A 21,143-nucleotide genomic window follows, 5' to 3' on the forward strand; every position below is an offset into this window, starting at 1 on the left:
ATTTTTTAAAATAAACTTGTATGGGATTATTACAACACAAAATAAAAAAATGCAAATAATGACATTTAGGCAAAAGCGATAAAGCAACAATGCTTTTTCTTAAAAATCTGGTGTAGCAAGAGATTTCTATATATACCTTCCCATTAGCAGTTTTCATTAGTGCAAACTCTCTTCCGGCTCCTAAAAGGGCTGACTCTTCGTCAAATCCTGTACCTGATCAGAGCAAACATTTGTAAAGAGATTATCTTATTACAACACAACACAATATCACACCCAATTCCTCCTTTAAACTAAGTCCCTGACCACCACTGGATAAATTGCTGAGAAAATGAAGTTACTTGCAAAGTCAGGAACAATTAAAAACTAGGCCTAATGTAAAAAAAAAGTTGTTGAAATAATACTTGAACCAATCTAAAGAAAACACTTACTGATAATGTGCAAGTCTTTCTCCAGATCAAATAAAGAGAGACCGCAAGCATGTAGACACTTCCTTGCAAGCTTGAGTTGCAATTCCTGTTGAAGTACGGACTCAGTGCTTGTTGCATATATTCGAACCACGAAACCATCCTATGAAGAAAATGAAAGCATAATTTAAAAATGTGCAACATAGCAATGCACAAACCAAGTCACAGCTAAATAGAACATTGTCACTATAGAAATATCTCTAACAACTATATGTTAGGACATTGTGTCAGAGCAAAGGGATTGCCTTATTATAATAATAATAATAATAATAATAATAATAATAATAATAATAATAATAATCCTTGCATTTGATATAGCGCTTTTCACGTCGGAAGGACGTCCCAAAGCGCTTCACAGAACACACTGTAAAGTGAATTGACTGTAAATTTGTGGGCGAACGCGGCAGCCAATTGCGCACAGCAATGTCCCACAAACAGTCGTAGATTGAAAATGCCAATTTTATTATTGTTTTTGGTTTTGGAGGGATTATTATTAGGCTCTGTGTATATAAGTATATAAATAATATACTTACATCTTTGGATGCTGTGATTTGATTAATGTACTCTCCATCAGTGAAAAGGATGTTCTGTCCTTCAACTTGGCACCCTAAAAATAAAACATCTATAATCTATATACAATTATGTATAAAACATGTCAACACCCAAATTTTGTAATAGGAATGTTATAGCATTTGTGCAATATCACCTCCAAGCCAAGATGTCTTTAAAATAACCTTTATCCTTTGAGTAATATTCCTGAATATTGGACAAACACTAAATTCCAACCTGATGTTCAGAGTGATAATATTAAAATACTAGTTAAATATCCAAGTGGGCCATATCTCTTCATAATTCTTGCATTATTTCATATACAGGAGAGGAATTCGAACCAAGGCTCTTCAAAGAAGAAGAATCTGCAGTGACTAATTTCAGTTAAAAAGGTACCTTGTGTGTCTCAGAGAACTGGCAACAGAGGGCCAGGAGACCAACAACAACAAACAAAGCTTACATTTATAGTGCCCTTCAATCAGGGTACCATATCAAAGTGCTTTACAGGGGTGGAGCTCGACACTGAGCTAGGGTCAGGTGACTATAGGTACAGTTGAAGAGGAAGGTCTTCAGTGTGATCTGAAGACAAACAAGGAGGCAGCAAGGTGAAGGGATCGAGGCAGAGAGTTCCAGCTGAATGGCTGAGTGGCTGGCTATGGTGAAATGGAGAGGAGTGGGTTGTAAGCAGGTCAGAGAGGTGGGGGGGGTAACCAGGGCATGAAGTGATTTGTACTCGAGTGTGAGGATTTTGAAATTGATCCAAGTGATTGATATATAACAACAAATTGCACTTGTATAGTGCATCTTCAGGTCGGAAAGACATCCCAGGGTGCTGGACAGTCAGGGGGTTTTGGACCAGAGCTGGGAGTTGGGGTCAGAATATATAGATTGGAAAGGGACGGTGTTATGGGGCAAATGCACTGAGGCAGGGAGTAAGGAAAGTGACACAACTGACGTTTTTCTCAAGAGTCTGATAGGAACCGGTGCTCTGGATAACCCAATGCTATCCTGTCAGCTGGACACCAAGCAGTAAAGAGAAAAATGTGGTAATTGCTCCAACATTTTTATTGGCCAACTACAGCAAAAATTTGCACTTATATAACCTGCTTTCGACACAGGGTAGCGTCTCAGAGTGCTTAACAGTGGCGGAGTCTAATTCCAAGCCGGGGGGGGGGGGGGGGGGGGGGGGAGGTGGCCACATAAGCACGGTCAAAGTGGAAAGTTTTCAGGCGGGTCTTGAAAAAGGGGAGGGGGCAAGGCGGAGGGATTGAGGGAGAGTGTTCCAGAGTTTTGGGGCGCAGTGGCTGAAAGCGCAAACTCCGATGGTGGGGCGGAGAGTGCGAGGGACAAGCAAGAGGCCGGTGCCAGTTGAGCAGAGGTGCCAGGTTGAGGATTGGTGAGTGAAGAGGTCGGAGAGGTAGGGAGGTGCCAGGGAGTGAATGGATTTGAACACGAGTTTGAGGATCTTGAAGTCAATCCATTCGGTGATGGGGAGTCAGTGGAGCCTGGCCAGAACTGGTCAAATGTGGGTACGGAGTTTGGTCCGGGTCAGAATGCAGGCAGCAGAATTTTGAATGAGCTGGATCTTGTGAATGGTGGAGCTGGGGAGGCCGGCGAGGAGTGCGTTTGAGTAATCCAAGCCGGAGGTGACAAGTGCACTCACGTGGATTTAAGCTGCATTTGGGGTAAGGTACGGTCGGAGGCGGGCAATGTGGCGGAGGTGGAAGATGGCGGTCCTGGTCAGGGACTGGATGTGGGGGAGGAGGAAAAGCTGGGGTTTGAACCGGATGCCTAGGTTACGCACTGGTTCGGTAAGTCTGAGGGAGAGCCCAGGGAGGTTGAGGAGTTTAGATCCACAGAAGTGACATTGATGGAGGCCAAGAAGTATGGCTTTTATCTTGTCCATATTCAGTTGCAAGAAATTTACACTCATCCAGGCCTTGATGTCTACCACACAAACTGATAGAACATCGGACCTGGAGTTGGTACTGGAGGAGGCAAAGTAGATTTGTGTGTCATCCGCATACATGTGGAAGTTTACCCCGTGTCTGTGGATGACATCGCCCGGAGGGAGCATATAGATAAGGAAAAGAGGGCCAAGGATAGAGCCCTGGGATACCCCACAGATGACCGGGCGGGGGCAAGAGAAACCATTTGCTGAGACGAAATGAACATGGTTGGTTACGTAGGACTCGACTATTTTGAAGGATGTGGTGCAATACCGCTGCCTGCGACACATACACCAGGGAATGGGTAAACAGAGATTGAACTAAAGCTAGGCTGCAGCTCACATCACTAATAGGCAAAACATTTTAAAAGGGTTGCAGTCAATCTGACAAGACCAATTCCTCAGGAGAGGGAGCCAGGCAAGCTAAGCATAATGCAATTACGACTTCCCTCACAGATTCCCTCATAAAGTATTGCACTCCCTATGTTCGCAAACAATGTTTATTATTTACCACAAATATTTATTATTACATACCTGGAAGACTGACTGTGCCTTCTTGTTCCAATGTTTCTGGGTTTATCGATATGGCAGTCATATTGTGGTTATTTAAATCTCTATATAGTAAAGAACCCTGTTTAAATGGACACAAAAAGGAACATTTACATACGTTTCATCAATTTGTAAAAAAATACTCAGTTCAAAAGACCTCATAATTCAGTAATTCAGCATACTGATTTTATTAGTGGCTTATTTATATGTAGAAGCCAATTTTTCTATACTGATGGATTTTTTCTTACATCTATAACTCTGTTGTCTACTATCCCAATAAGACTGAACTCTGATGCAACACCTTATTAAAATACACATTCATTTACCATTACACTGGGCACAGATTCTTTTAAAATATAAAAAGGTGCATTGTATGTGCTCTTGAGGACTCGCTTCTGTTAGACAACTTTAATGTGTTAAAAGCAAGACTGAATAAACATATCTACTACAGTATAACATTTCAAAGGAGAAGTACAGAGCACCTGCAAAATGTGGTGTAAAGTCACACTTTTTGGGTCCAATGTAACTATTATAAAAACATTACCTCAACTAAACACAATGAGTATTTAAATGCCAGTCTCGGTTTTCTTATTTTAAATTCTTTTCATCTTTTCCTTCCAAGTCTCCAATGGCGTACTTCCTTTCCTCAATTAAGAAGACAGGCCTATCAAAGCCTTGACTATTTCTCCAATGGTCACAACTAACTAACCAACCAACTGGCAAAAGCTTGAAGTGCTCAATTTAGAAGCTCAACTCTTAAAATAAGAGAAATATCTTATGATTTTCCCCCATTTACTTTATTTGCCCATTGACTATGTGAGCCATATTCTGCAGTATTTGCTAATGAATTAAGTAGTTTTTTTTAAACCTTACCTGTGCAAATCCCAACCACGATTTTCTCTCTTTTCTGTTCCTTATGCGAGAAGTGGAGTTATACACATGGCCCTAAAAACAATTTTAATAAATGTTAGCATCCTGTTATTTTTCTATTTGTTATGTACATTATGGCTAAGTATTCATATTAATATCATCCAAAATAAGATTATTGGAGAGTGAAACCAAATATAATGACTCTTAAAACAGAAAAGTCCACAGCTACCAACCTGTGATAAATGGATCATACTTCTCGCAAAATAAATAGAAACAGAACACCTAGGAAAAAATGATCTGATGGGGATGCTAGCAGAGATTAAAGAAGGTTTCTGTTTAGTCTATTTGAAAGATTCAGTATATTAATTGGATTATACAACTTCCCACGATATAACATAACATGTAGGAGCACGAGTAGGCCATTCGGCCCTTCAAGCCTGCCCCGCCATTCAATCATGGCTGATCTTCCAATCTAACTCCAGCTAATAACCTAACCCTGCCTTATCCCCATATCCCTTAATCCCTTTTACAATAAGAAATCTATCTATCTCAGCGTGAATATGTTCAAGGACTGAGCATCAACAGCCCTTTGGGTGAAGAAGTTGCAACTCAGTGCGAAAGAGCTGGCCTCTGATTTTAAGGTTGTGACCCCTGGTTTTAGTTTGTCCAATCAGGGGAAACAATCTCCCACTATCTACTCCATCGTGCCCTTCAATGATCTTACAGGTTTCTATAAGATCCCCTCTAATTCTTCTATATTCTAGAGAATATAGGCCCAAATTGGTCAGCCTATCCTCGTAACTCATCCCCTTCATCCCTGGTACTAACCTAGTAAATCTACGCTGTACCCCCTCCAAGGCAAGTACATCCTTCCTTGAATAAGGAGACCAAAACTATATGAGGAAGATGGATTTAAAAATATCAATGTGTTAAGATGCTCAGATATCAGGCAAAATATTTAAAAATCCATAATATAAAATTATAACATTTCTCTTACCCTGACTGTCCCACTATATCCAGAACCAATTCTGTACAGTCCATCTTTAGCCAATAGATAGAGGAATGAACCATCACATTGCAACAGGCACTGATCCTCCTCTTCTGTAAACACGTCTTTAAGAATCCATTTGTGCATTAGCGCAGCCTTTTTTATTCCATTGCTGAACCAGTCCTGAATTTGAATTTTACCAACTAAGACAGCTTGTACACTTCTTTGCAGAGCATTCAGGATGGTTGGCACCTGAAATGGTTAGAAAAATATATCAATTAATCATGTAAACACATAAATTATGGAGTACTGAAATATACATGTCAGACTCAAACATAAGGACTTGCATATTGAAAAGATAGGTCTGAACACTAAATCTCACTCTTCTGTGATATGATATTAAAGATTGCATTACTATAGATTATTTCTTTTAGCATTCACATTTGTTTGCACAACAGTCCAATCTCTTTATTTGTGGTACTATATTTGCAGGCCCTGGTCTATTTAAATACAATATTTTTAATAAAATACGAAGGTATAAACCTACTTGATCTAATTTATACAGTATAAATATCCTTGTGAAAAATAGCAGTTATGAGTATGAAAATCCAAAAAGGAAGCCCTACCTCACAATTGCATTTTACATCTTTAATCCTGGCGGGCCCACTTCTAATTAAATTGGTCCAGTAATTTATCTTGGAATATTTTGTCTTAACATACATATATATTTAAATAGTTTTACTAATTCTACTAGGTGTCTCCAGGGGACATAGTTTCAGTTTTTTAAAAATAATCTACATTCCAACTCAGGTATTTACATATCCCTCAATCTCACCTTGAGTGACAAATTAGTCAGAATGCTGATATGAATGCTATTTTAGGTTTCAAGCATTTAAACACAAATGTACAGGGTATTTATATTTGAAACAGGATTTTACCTTTAAAAGTCATGAGTGAATCAGCAATCCTGTATGATCACATATAATCTTAATGTACTAGATCACATGGCTGCATAAAATATATCCTGGTCTGAGTTAAATCAGTTTCTACATTCAGGTTGTTACAATAATACTTTAACAGAGTTCCATTTCACACAATGTTGTGACATTCTAAAGAGTTTCAAACCATACAGAACTACTAATCAAAATGATAAACAAGAATTTAAAAACAGAACAGAAGATTTACCTGAATAGGTTGGCAAGCATGGCTGCCATTACTAGTAAGGATTGCTGACACAGCCTGCAGAATTTTGCCGGTATCACCCCAAGCAACCACCAAACTGAAGAGACAGGCACATGATAAAGCTGTCAGTGACTGGCTGACCGTATCTGTCATTCCAGTGCTTCTTATTGTCGTTTCTAACAGTAGATGAAAAAGGGATTCTGTGGAGAAATCGATTCACATTACATGTCAATTAATATCTGCTTTACTGACATGAAAAGCTTAACATTGCCCTTTATGATTAACAAAAATAAAATGGGCATGGTCTTTTTTTTCATTTTCAATAATATCTCTAACCAAGAGTGTTATTTAAAAATAATAACCTAATTAAGTTAGCTGAGATCACCTAACTAGATGCATAAACTAATATACAAATCTCTATATTCAATGATCTGCAAACCTTCTGTCTATATGTTCAGTCCTGTAGCTCAGTGGTTAGAACACTCGCCTTGCAAGCGAGACACCTGGGTTCAAATCCAGGCAGGGCGAAACCTTGGGCAAGTTTCCTTACTCGCCTAACAATAATCCCTCCAAAACAAAAAACAATAATAAATTGGTCATTTTCAATCCACGACCGTTTGTGGGACATTGCTGTGCGCAATTGGCTGCTGCGTTTCGCCCACAAATATACGGTCAATTCGCTTTACAGTCTATTCTGATGTGAAAAGCGCTATATCAAATGCAAGGATTATTATTATTATTATGGTCTGTAAGGCTTAGTATTGCACCAGGCAGTGCTTTTACCCACAAAGCCATCAGAGGCGTTACCTATTCATATCTTGAATGTAGAGAACGTCATTAAAAAAACAATAAACATCAATAGAAAAGGCAGCCAAAAGCACAGTCGAAAATATAGAAGATGAGGTTTGAAGGGACAAGGCGGAAGATCACCAGAATGTAAAGGGGACAGAATGGGTTGAAAGCTCACCCAACATTTGTGGGATGGATTGGGTCGGGAAATGAAGCAGAGGGAGTACAGGAAAATCACCGGGGGCACCGAGGTTAAGTGGATGGATATGAAAGTGAGGAAGGACAAGGATTTTGAATTTGATCTGCTGGGGGATGGGACAGCCTGGGGCTGAGGCAGTGGCAGAGGGAGGTAATGTTGCAAGGTGAGGGAAAACAAAGCTAACAAGTATATATTACAGGACAGCATTGAAAATCGTCAAGGACATCTGGGGCATACTTTTTTCCACTATCCATATTGAATCCACTATTACATGCTTATTATTTGCCAAATTAGGAGTGTACTGTGCATAAAACAGAAAAATCTAATTCAACAATGTTTTGTTCAATTCGATTTGTGTTACATTCAAAAAAATCTTCATATTTTGTTAGGAATCTTACCTAGAACATCAGGAGGTTCTGACTGGAGGCCTTCTGGCTGCTGCCCCTGAAGCATGTCAAGCAATGCCTGTAAACTCCTCAGACACAGGGCAGGATGAGTGAACCTAGTCTCCTTTATAAGTTCAAACACACCACAAAGTCCAATTCCTATGATCTGTTTAAACAAGAACATTTAATAAAATTTCACACAAGAAAAAGTAAACATAATAGTTGTGATTAAGTATTTTTATGTAAATTAACCTTCTACCTGTAGTTAAAATTTCTAATAATTATATATAAAGACCCAGCAGCAAAGACTTAAGAAACCTTCTCAAAAGAAATTTAGTCTGACAATTCAGAAAAGTGAATATCTATGGCTTACAGTTAAAATGTAAGTCAAAAATGTCCAACAAAATCTTTCAGCTTCCTTCTTCAGATCTTTTAAACTATGTATATTCTCATTAAATATAACTATACATTGTGAACCTCTCTATCTACTGGTACAATTCCCACCCCCTTAAAAACAGCAGTCACCCTCAAGAAATCTCCCCTTGATCCACCTCTCTTGTCAACCTACCAACCCATCTACAACCTTCCCTTTCTTTCCAAGATATTGGAAGAAGTTCACGTGGCTCATGTGGAGGATAAATGCCGGCATAGACCAGTTGGGCCGAACGATCTGTTTCTGTGCTGTATAAATTCTATATTCTATGAGTTGACCACCCTATTCTCCATCGTCTTTCCTCAGTTCCATCTTCATAGCTCTGTCCTTGCCTGGTTCCATTCTTACCTTTCCAATTGTCTCCACTTTAGGTTTCCACCAATGGTTTCTCCTCTAGTCCTTGTACCTGTCATGTGTGATGTTCCTCAGGGCTGTGTTCTTGGTCCTCTCCTTCTTAATATTTACATGCTCCCACTGGAGATAGCATCCGCAGGCATGGGGTTAACTTCCACACGTTTGCGGATAATATCCAACTATCTCTCTGGCTCCACCCTCAACTCCAGGACCCCTGCTATCCTGATAGATTGTCTGTCTGAAATCAAGTTCTGGATGAAAGCCAATTTCCCACAATGTTGATAAGACTGAGGCTCCCCTGCTTAGTTCCTGTCAGCACCTTCTCACCTCAAAAGCTGATAGCATCACTATTCGTGGATGCACTCTCCATCTCACTGAGCCAGTATGGAACCTTGGTGTCTTGTTCGACCTTCAACTGTCCTTTAAACCTCACATCCCTGCTATTACCCACTCTGCTTTTCCCCACTTTGGCAACATTGTCCCTATTCCCCAGAGGACCGAGATCAATATCCTTGTCCTCATCTTTAAAGCCCTCCATGGCCCTTCCTACCTCTTTTTCTTCCTACCTCTGCGACCTCTTAAAACTTCACCAACCTGTCCGCACCCTCTGCTTTGCAGGCACTGGCCTGCTCCACGTCCCCAGACCTGCCTGCTCCATTAACGACGGCTGGGTCTCCAGCCTTTCTGCCGCCACCCTCTGGAACTCCACCCCGGAGCCTCTCCGCCATGCTCCTCCCTTGCCTCCTTCAAGACCAGTCTCAAAACCTTCCTTTTCAACCATGTCTTTGATCATCTTTCCTCCTCCATTCCCTCTTGTCCTTCACCACTCTCTGATCCCAATGCACACAACTCAAGTGCAAGCCCCTCACTGTCCACAGCCTTGGGACATTCTCCTAACATGAAAGGTGTTATATAAATGTAATTTGTTATTGTTGTTATAATAATAGTTGCATTTGATATAGCACCTTCTCACGTCTTCGAGACGTCTCAAAGCGCTTCAAACCGTTTTACATGATTAATGTTAACTTCAGAATCCCCAAGGATCCCAAAGAAATGTACCATTTGCAGACACGAACAGGCGAGTGCCATAGGAGATGTCGGAGAAGAGGAGCAGGACTGGGGAGCGTGAGCAGGAGGCCAGCGGGACCAATTCGAGGCCGGCGGGCAATAGATAACTAGGATCGGTGGGGCAAACCAAGCAAGTTGTTCCAATGTGGGATCAGTGAGGTTTGTGTGGAAGCCGGGTCAGTGCGGAGGTGAGTATGGCAGCAAGGCCTCCAGGAGCAAGGTCAGTGGCAGGGTCGAGGTCACAGGACTAGACACGGGCATTTGAGGGTAATTGGAAATCAGCGGGATTTGCGGCCATCAGTGGGTTCAGGTGCGGGGACACCATTTCAAAAACTCCCGCCTGAACTGACCACTAAAACTCTCCCCGTGATGTCATTTCTGCCCGCCAGTTCAGAATTACTGGAATCAGGTTGAGTCTATTATTATCTCCTTCCCTTCCTCTCTCTTCTCCCTGTAAACTTCTCTGTGTTATTTTCCAGGTTGGACAATCTGGTAAATAAAACAATGAGTGCTCCATCCCCTCTCCTCTCTCTGTGCTGTCTCATCTGGCCCCCGCTGTCTCCTCTGGCCCCCACTGTCTCCATGCCTGTGGGCTGACTAAGCCCCACCAACTGCTTTGCCACCAGGCTTGGCGTGCACATTTTGGCCGCTGCCCCCGACCCAAGCTGCTTTCCCCCCAAAATGCCCCCATCCCTTTCTTCTACTCTGCACCCAATTCACTACTTTATACCAATGCCCCACTGTAAATTACAAGTTGAGTCACTGGTTTGTGCTGAGGTCGGTCTCAGATGGTACAACATTGTGATAAATTAATTGGGTTATTGTATTCCTGGGCTTGGGAGAATTCTCTTTCCTTATCATTATCCAGCGACTCAGATGGAAAGTCTGAGTGGAAAATCTTTGCGTGAGGATAGCATCAGGCTCAGTTGTAATGCAGACGTCAATATTACGTGGACATCCAAAGAATGGGTATTTGGTAGGATATTAGAATGGTCACTGCTTTAAAACCATACATGAGCCACAACCTCAACAAAAAAAACTGAGCAGATTGAAGACTAAAAAGTAAAGCTAACTAGAGACCACCTGAACAGCCAGATGGGACCTTGATGTAATGTCTCATCTGAAGGACAGCATCTCCAACAATGCAACACATTCCAGCAATGCATTCGAGCAGCACCTTAAGACTAATTAAAACTTATTCCAAGTTCCAAACTTGGTGCCTGAAACCACATCCTTCTGACTCAGAAATGAGAGTGCTACCACTGTGCCAGGCTGACACATGAAACAGTTTACAGCTGGACTGCTGCTTGCCAATAAATAAATATCACAAAATGCAATTTTCTTAATCAGCTTGATTAGTCTTCTGCCAATAAAACCACTGGCAGCCATACTGCAGCTACTAACAGTGCTGCCAAATAACTCTCCCTTGGATCCCACATAAAAACAGTTGGCACTACATGATTTACTGGTGCAAAATAACAAATGCCAATGAATGACCAGAGATGTAGAAGGACACTAAAGAGTGGATGTAGCCAAGAACAAACAGCAACTTAGAATACAAATTCATGAAATTTAATTGCAGGGAAAAGCGAGAAAGCAGACAACAGTATACACAAATAATCGTACAGGAATTTAGGAACAGGAAAAGGTCAATCGGCTCAGCGAGCCCACTTCACAACAAACTATTCTGTGACACTACCTCCCCGTCCCTCTCACCATACTCTTATCTGGGGGCATAAACATGCTCGCAACTTGAATAGTACAAGTATTTTACAAAGTTGGTAACAACACTTAAGTCTAACAAAAGCCATAAAACCTTTGTAAACACAATTCTAGGAATATATTATATATATTTAAGTACATAAGAATATATGTATCCCAAGGATGCTTACTATCCCACTGGTCCTAGATAAAGCACGATTAAAATCAATCCAAGTTTGACTGCTCTGGAGATGAGTGGGATTCAATCAGATGAATCAATTCAATGAAATTTGTGATGAAATTTAATCTTAATCAAACTGTGAAGCAAGCACTACCTGGAAGAAGATCAAGTAAATGAATGATAAAACAAAGATGTTTTGGGGAGAGTAGCAGCAAGTCACGATAGTTTAATCATTGACCAAATAAACCTGAAGCACTTGGTTCCTGGAAGTGTATACGATGAAGAATTAGATAATAATTTTTAGATCATCAAATGAAAAATGATCATATTATGGATTTTGGAAGTAAAAATCTCTATTATGTATAGAAGAGTGGAACTGTAAATTTTAGAGTTAAGACTGTGACTGCACTGTACGACACATCTCACATACACACACACAATAACCCTTTAATGAGGGTCTGAAATTCCACTTAATAGATCTTGTTACAATAACTTCCGTGAAAAAAACAAATTCAGTCTGGGGGGAAAATAAGCACTCAGATGCTGCCAGGCAGAAATTGCTCAGAAGCAAAGCACTTTGAGTAGTAAACTTTAAGAAGTTACATTAATCATAATTAACAGCTGCTTATATCGATAGCACATTGAACTACTGATTTTTTTTATAATTTACTAAATGAATACAAGTTAATCACATTTATTGGGAGCAAAATTTACAATAGAATTATACTTGATATGAGGATTTATTTTGATAAAGTTATTTTTTAACATTGTTCAAGCTCACTGCAAAAGTGGTGGTGAGAATATGCTTCAGTCACTCGCAAACCCATGCAGCTCTCAGCCAGTTTTGCCAACATGAAGCTTTTCAGTATCGCTGGACAGACAACATGGTACTTTGGAACTGCCTCTGCTCATCACCAGAACACCTAATCTTGTAATACTGAACTAATGCACTTTTGATTACATCAAAAAAAACACAAATCCAATTCATAATCAATATTCAACAAATAGAATATGGCCCATGTACCTTAGGTAACTTAATTGGAGTTTCTCTGGATTCCTCTTCCTCATCACTGTCTGATTCTCCACTCTGGACAGAGTTCTTTGAGGCTAAAGTCAACGAGGCTTCTTTCCGTTGCCATTCCAACACACAGTGACGTACGTTGCAGTAAACATTGAAGACAGAGGGGTTACTATGGAGTTTGATATCTGGAACAGGTGATGGATTTTCCACATTCTCTGTCTGAAAGAGAAAACTAAATTTTAGAGCAGTGTTTTCCAAAAGCACATTTCGGATGACAGTTATCACTCTTCTAAAGTTTCTAGTAGTTTCTCCTTAAAGAGCAAAGAAAGTCTAGTGACAATTGCTTCAAAATTGTTCTCCTTAATTTATGTAATTCCATAAATAAAAGTCAATAGATTTGCAATTACAGGGTACATGTGGTCCCTCCCTGGAACGGAAGACAAAAATAGCAGCCCTTTGCAATACTAGAAAATTAACACAGAGAGGGAAAAAAATCTGGAACAAGCTTTCTTTCTCTTCAATATCATTTCTAAAAAACACAATGAAGACCAACTAAAAATGCTACTAGTTTTGCTAACAAATGAAATTCCATATGTCTATAGATAAAAATAACAGACTTTTATTGTAGATCAGGGTTAAGGCAAATAAAGTCATGACTGTAAGTATCAATGTGTTCTTGGGGTGAAAGTCCACCTGGAAAATTCCATTTGGGTTTAGATTTAGTCCATTAACATTTCATCCATCATTTCAGAGCATCCAGAATTAGGAAAATTCTTAAGTGTCTTAATTTTCAAACCAGTTTTCTGCAATTTCTCTCAAGAACTACAGAAATTGACTTTAAAGTTAAGATGAATTCAACACATTGCCAAATTCTAAAATACTACAACTGGAATTTATATAGCACCCTATATCTCAGACGAAGAACATTATATAAATGGCAGCATCTCAGAGCACTTAATAGTGGTGGAGCTTGACACTGAGACCAGCAGGGCAGGTAATTTTAGACATGAGGAAGTGTTCAGGTGTAATCTGAAGACTGAGGAACAAAGAGGAAGGTGTTCAGCTGTGATCTGAAGACTGGTAAGGAAGGGGCAAAGCATTGAACAATGCCTGGACTAACCCCATTCTTCCCAACAGCATTTATAAATTTGCCTGTTTGCCTAAATGAGGTATGCATATCAGTAATTTTATATTTATCCTGTGATAAAAGTCTGCTACTTTTATCAAGACAATTTCATTTTTTACCTGTCAGTAAGGGGCCAGAAGCAGAAACAATTATTGTTCCATGCGTTTTTTGGGGGTGGGGGGCTTGAGCCATGTTTTGTAAGCTGGGTTCATGGTGGTATAGGGATGCCCTGCATCTATTTATACTGATTGCATCTACTTGTGTAGCTCTGTACACTTACTTGGCTCCATCAACATAACCTTAGTGGAATATTGGTGCACTCTGGTTCCATCGTTAACAAAACATTACTTACCCCCGCTGCTTTCCTAACACTCAACGAAATGAACAGTGAACATTACCGGGTTCCTTGATGGGCATCCCACATGAAGTTACAAAGTGCACCTCTCTGATGGTCCTGTGACTGCTGTGCATTTATTAGCCTCTGCTCGCTTTGAAGCAGACATTACAGTAAGAACTTAATCTTGGTTTTAACTTAGACAAGATTTATTTGGTATTTTGTTGATGGTGTGTGTGTGGGTGGGTGGGGGGGTGGGGAACGTTGGATGAAGAGCAACACAAAGTACGGAAGTGGCACAAGAGGAAAAGAGGGGGAAATTATCCAACACTTGTCCGTTATAACCTCAAGAGTAGCATGAATTGCAAAATTCTCATTAAAGTGGTGCAGCCCTTATGCTTTGAAAATAAGTTCATGAGTGAAGCTAATAATTTAATTTTGCATAAACTTTGTATCCACAAGAAAATACTTGGAAGGATTACATACTGACAAATAGTTATTTGTGAGACTACAACAACTAGATTAATTGATTGGATATTTTGCCAAAAATGAACAAGTGCAATATTTTTGCTGGGGTGGAGAAATTAATTTATTGGATTGCTTTTCACCCCATCATTTTCTTTCTCAAAGGGCTAGCCTGCTTCTCTGAGGCAAATTTGCTAAGATATGGTTCCATGGGAATCATCCATCCTTTGGTAATTTGTCCAAGAAGCCATTCTTACATTTTCAGCAAAGCAAGTGAGTGAAAGGTGACATATGCGACAAATAGCTTAAGTTCCTCATGTTCTCATCAGTCTGCCATAAAATGTATACGCTTTCCAGCAAGTGTCACAGGATAGTGATCAGGAGTGAAAATTCACAGTAATTGTTTCTCACTCTGATCAGCTAACCAACACATGTCAGGATGATATCCACCTTGGGATATCTTTCCGACATGAAAGGCGCTATATGAATGTAATTTGGTGGTGTTTGTCATTTCAAATTCAATTATTGTGGGGTTTGATTGTGGGGTTTCAGTTTCACGATTAATCTGACAAACTATAAAGACATTCTGCAACAATCATTATAAATATTGAATATTATGCCTGTCGATACAATTATAACCACACATTTAAGGCAATACTAACTCAATTTAAAGCAATTTAAAAATAGCCATCACACGAGAAACTATCATGAAACAGAGGGTAAATTATTACTGGTGACCTGAATTTTAACTGATCAAAACATTTCATAGGTACATGAAATGGAGATGTACATTAAGACACGTATCAAGACTCAAATTTAAACAAGCAGTGCCCTATTTATTCGATAATAATGAAACTCAATACTGACATCAAGCTGAAAGGGAAATGATTTTCAGAAGGTACATTAATAAAATGGATATTTTCACCCCGTTTTACAAAGTGATTCAGAAACATGACACTTCAGATTGAGGAAGGTCATTTGTGAGTGGTGGGAAAGGGAGGTAACAGGCGAGTAAGGTTTGTTCTGCCTTGTGTGTACAGATGGATCAAGTTACTATTCTTGTGCTTGCTTCAGTATACTCTTATCCCATTGTCAGGGCACTCTGTTAAGGTCACTGGACGTCTTAGTATTTGTCCTAACTTAAGCAGAAGCTAAACATGACATTCTTCCATCAGAATGTCCCAGAGGTAATTTATTTATGTCTGTAGTAGCACAATAGTAAGCATATGGTGCTGTGCTGTTAGCTACGAGAAGCGTTACTGTGCAAATTGCAAGATCCCCTCAATTCCCAAAGGTTATTGTAAAACTCACATAAGTGTCATCTTTATAAATCATATAAGTGTCCAAGTTGTGCATTCACCCAAGTCCCATTCAGTTTCCTATCAAAACCACTTTGATTTCTTTCACTACTCACATTAATCACCTGTTAACTAGTAATACTGCTCCTCTACCCTCCATTACTCCCGCACTTATGGATTTTATATGACTTACACAAAACAAATACACAAATACTGAACTGGCTGGTGACATTAAGGCAAGATTTTTATACCATGTTTAACCCATGCATATTAAAGCTATGATAGCCCATTCTTTCCACATACAGTACTGTTCATAAAGTATGTACTGTAAAATAAATAGCACAACCAAACAGGTTTCAAAACAGGACTATTTTAATAGAATATAACTCTGAGAAAGAACTACAATATTACACTGATTGAATTATCAATCAATTTTTAAGAAAATGTTAAGTCAAACATAAACCTTCAGCCTGACCTTACCTACTCAAAGTCTGTGGCTTCAAAACAAATTTGGAGGCAATGTCCATTTTCATTTCAGGACTTGCTTCACAAAATTGGAGAATCTGGCACTTCTGATAGTGCTTTATCATTAATTTGTGTTTAGTGAGCTATCTGCATTGCCTGATGCCATTATGGCTGATCAAAACCTTGTATTCCGTAGCTGTTCACCATTTTGTTCTGAGCATGCAGTCCTTTGGCATTGCAGCCGGTGAGTGCACATGACAGGTCGGGACTTAAGTTCCTGAAATTGTCTCACATGGAGCACTGGGTATGCTGCTTCAAGGTCGGTAAGTGCGTATGGGGTCAAGGGCCGCCCTCACTCTCCATGAGATCAGACATTCCCCACCCCTTCCATGTTGGTCTCTCACCCCGTCACTCCCCACTGCCTTGCACAATGACTTTAATGTTACGCTCTGGGAGGGAGGGCGTGGAGAGTGTCAGGATGCGAATGTGCTGTGTTCCATTGGAGGTAGGCAACCGATAAGTTCGGTAGCGGCTGTTCAAGTTGGTGTGATTGTTAATATGACTAATGCAGATAAATTTACATGGATTTAATAGGAAATTCAACGGGACTTGGACAGATGTACGACTTAGGCGATTATACGATTCATACAGATCAGACTTGTGTAAATGTTAATGTAATGTCAAAACATTTCAAAGCACACGCATATGAATAGTTACTACACTTGAAGCAATTATAGCCACGTGTATTCACACATGACCACAGGATTGTTGCTATGGGCCAATTTGCCCACAGCAACAATCAGCAATGAAGTGGATCACCAATTCATCAGGAGCTTCGTCAGCCCAGGTACCAGACGCAATTCCATTCTCTTTTCAAATTGTGTCAAAGGATCTGAACAGACAGCCAGTGTAACTTTTCATCTGAATTACAGCAGCTGACAAAACATTTTATTTTCTCGCTCCATTTACCGCCATCTTTAAGATTGTGAACTTTCCTTTATATTTTCCATTATCATTTAATGATGCGATTTGAAGGTCATGCTTTTAGATCTAGTTTGTAATCTGATTATGAATGAGCAACTTGCTCCATAGTACTGCAAACAGTATTGAAACTGGATTTTATTAAATGCAACACTGAAGCCCATTGAAAAGCAGGCTCCAAGGAATCTTTGGCATCAACTCTAGGTTACAGTGTATTAATAATACACATTAACATACAATCAAGACCATTAAAGTCACTCTTATCCACTAAAAAAACAAGTATTTTTCTGAGATTTCAGGGTTTGTCAAAAAGATTTAAAATAAACAAGAAAAAAAGTAACAAAATAAAGGCAAATTCAATGAAAATTAAAATCTGCCACTGATATGCTTTTCTACCCAGTTAAAGATAGCCATGCAAATTTTATGTCATATAATGTGTTCTGAAGCATGTTATATTAATACCGAGTTGGACTAAGTAATCTGTGCATAATGGAAATGTTTAGTGGTCATCTTGGGAGTACACAATTTGCATGTAAATTGGCAGGACCTCAAAGACATGTACATGAAAATAGCCAAAAAAGGTCAAATATTTTTCCGAGCTTTTTTTTAAAAAAAAGATTGATCAACTTCAAACATGTGGGTATTTACAGTGAAAAAGATGCTTGGATAAATGTTTTAAAAAATTGCAAATTAAAGTTTTTCCGAAATGATTTGACTTCCAGAAAATATTGAGATCAAAGCAGAAAAGAGAGAACAAGTAAAGACACAGGTGATAACTGAGGCTAAAGATAACATGGCCTGATTTATCAGCATCTTTGCATTCTATATCCTCACTTATTCCTGAACTCCATCCATAATGCATTGTTCCTATCACAAATGTCATCAAGGCAATAGTACTCCATTTTCATTGGCTCAAATTGTCACTAGTTTCCACACTTTATTTTTTATCTGAAAAAATAACTCTGAAATTCAGTTGTTCAAACTTGAAACAGTAACAGAGACTGTGACAATCTTTCGAATGAGACATTGAACTGAGGTCTCATCTACTTGATTAAGTGGTCATTAAAAATCCCTTGATACTATTTCATAAAGAATCCTGATGCCCTAGTCAACAATCTTCAAAATGAATTGGTCAAATCACCTCATGGTTGTTTGTGGGATTTTGCTGGCACAATTTGATGCCAGAATTTACAAAAAAATCATCAATGTGTGAAGTGATTTGAGACATTTGAACATGGAGTGATATAAAAATAAAAATAGCTTCTCCAACCAACTTTAAGAACACTGTATAACATGTATTAGCATACATGAAAAAGTACTCAGCTGAACTCTCGTTTTAAATTATTCAAATTGCTCTGTATATATAAACTGCGAACTTCTTGATTTGGCATTTATTACTTAGACATTATAAAACAGAAAAGTACATCCAATGAACAGTTGTTAATGCAACTGAAAAGGAAATGTTTCCCACTTCAAATTTTCTCCCATCCTTCCCCGAAGATGCTGATTCAGGAACCAGATACCCACTGGTTCATTGCCCTTCACTTCATGGAAAAAAGTAACCCCGCCATTTTACTTGGGACTTTCCTTTTCTGTCACCTCCTCAAAATACACTGCATCTACATGTGGAAGTCCTAAAATATTGTGAAATAGACAAATGAAGAATCAAAGCAGTTCTTATCCAAAAATCATTTATATAATCCTATTATTTATATATATTTTTTGGGGGGCTTTACTTTTGCTAGGTTTGTGGTTTTCTTCAGACTCGAACAAAGCTTTTGTGAGGATTATTCAATTTTGAGATACCTAATATTATTGTGTTAGAGACATTCATACTGAAAATAAATACCACTCTGGAATGAAAACAAGATAAACAAGTACAAGCTTTTGTAGATTTGGGAATGAATCTAATCAAGTGAAAATTAATGTCCAATTATTTAAGAGACAAATGTCTAAGCTTTTTTCCTCTTTGAATCAACTTCATTATGTTAACAGGTTTAGAAAATTTCAACGATGTGAATCAAGAACAGATATTTACACTGTTGCCATTCACTTCATACCTCTTTGTGTCTGTGGTGGTTCATAGGTTTGCTTACTTTTGGTCAAAAGCTCCAAGAAGACTGAAACAGTTGGAATAAGCAAGTAAATTGCAATAATTAAGAAACTGATTATAGCTCCAAATTGTAAGGTTACAATTACAAATTTAGACATTCTGAAATAAAAAGCAAAGGGTAGAAAAGTAAACATGTCAAAATATAATGAAACCAAAATGAAGAGCTGTAAAAATGTAACAAAATAAATCAAATGAGAAGGATTAACTCAAAAGTCAAATCCATTCAATTATTAGTATAGTCATTATTCCAATTTGGCTTACTTGAAAAATGCCAATAAAACTGAAGTAGGTACATTTTAACGTACTTGACAGTGTTACATTTATCTCAAAACCATTGCATTAAATAAAATTATTGCCCTAAGCATACTTATATATTTTGCTAAAGTTATAAACTCTCAAATTTTCTGATCACCTTGAAAGCTTTGCCCTCATCTATGATCCAGTGTATTTTAAGCATGACAATTCCACAAACCAATGTCAAGGCTACCCATTCTTCAACAGTTCGGTGACTCATATATCCTAATATATTACAAGTATTTAAAGTTTTAAAATGCATAATAAAGTAGAAAGTAAACTCAGAACAATACTTTTGAATGCATTAAGACAACAAAACAGTGTTGGGAGTGCAAAGGGTAATTTCCAAACAGACATCAAGGAAGCATTTGTGGTTAGAGCACTCGCCTTGCAAGTGAGACACCTGGGTTCAATTCCAGGCAGGGTGAAACCTTGGGTAAGTTTCCTTACTCCACACACCTAATAATCCCTCCAAAACAGAACAAAAAAGAATAAATTGGTCATTTTCAATCCACGACTGTTTGTCGGACACTGCTGTGCACAATTGGCTGTTGCATTTCACCCACAAATATACGGTCAATTCACTTTGCGGTCTATTCTGTGAAGCGCTTTGAGACTTCGAGAAAACGTGAAAAGCGCTATATCAAATGCAAGGATTATTATTATTATTATTATTATTATTTATCCTGAGGGTAATTAATGATATAAATGGATTACCAAGAGGGTTGCTTGAGGCCATGACACTGGACATACCAAAAAAAAATCAGCTCGATGTTGTGATGGGAAGACGATGGGTAGGAATTGTTGAAGGATCAGATAAAATTGGAATAAAGAGCCTGCTTCATCCAAATCTCTTGATATAATCCAAAATCTTTCATATGATCTGACCACATGCTTCCAAATAAGATATCATGGTCTTCCACTGAAGTTTTGTTCACAGCTAAAAAGTTTCATCAATTTCATCAACCTCTTATTTGTTATTAGCTCAGAGGTTCTTCAGGTGTCCATTATCACCCTTACTTTGTTCAAGGCGTCCACTTTTCATTTAATCTCTTTATCCTACATTTGTTTTAAATCGATATGTTTAGATCACAACTTTCATTCCTTGCAGTGCAAATGTTCATAGACTCACAGGTCAGGGCACTCACTCTTCATTAATAGCACATGATTAAGTATCCTGGCCTTAAATTAATAAGATAGATATTCCATGGCACAATGTGCTGACATATGACAATAATGAGACCACTGCTATTGGTAGTCAAGAGAAAATTAAATTAATGGTATCAGCCAACTGATACATATTTTTGATCCACTGAAAGTCATTCTGTATTTTTTGAAATTCCAGTTATTTCTGATACTGTTTTGTTTGTATATTTTGCCATACA

At 38.6% G+C, this 21,143-nt stretch overlaps 1 protein-coding gene across 10 annotated transcripts in view; it reads right to left on the bottom strand.

Annotated features, from left to right (window-relative positions):
* mycbp2 (MYC binding protein 2) overlaps positions 1-21,143 on the bottom strand; it is a 121,334-nt gene that overhangs the window by 85,793 nt on the left and 14,398 nt on the right. For 9 of the 10 annotated variants that reach the window (XM_042334238.1, XM_042334237.1, XM_042334236.1 and 6 more), the window contains exons 1-6: positions 5,378-5,567; positions 4,384-4,455; positions 3,496-3,592; positions 998-1,071; positions 429-567; positions 137-213 (exon numbers count right to left, since the gene is read on the bottom strand). In XM_042334238.1, the coding sequence (XP_042190172.1) occupies positions 137-213; positions 429-567; positions 998-1,071; positions 3,496-3,592; positions 4,384-4,455; positions 5,378-5,515 (597 nt within the window). In that variant the 5' untranslated portion in view covers positions 5,516-5,567. Of the gene's footprint in view, positions 1-136; positions 214-428; positions 568-997; positions 1,072-3,495; positions 3,593-4,383; positions 4,456-5,377; positions 5,621-6,553; positions 6,751-7,936; positions 8,091-12,685; positions 12,902-21,143 lie in introns of those variants that run through there. The other variant, XM_042334239.1, reaches the window with a different exon arrangement.

This window comes from Callorhinchus milii, unplaced genomic scaffold, assembly GCF_018977255.1.
Source record: "Callorhinchus milii isolate IMCB2004 unplaced genomic scaffold, IMCB_Cmil_1.0 Scaffold4, whole genome shotgun sequence".
NCBI lineage: Eukaryota > Metazoa > Chordata > Chondrichthyes > Chimaeriformes > Callorhinchidae > Callorhinchus > Callorhinchus milii.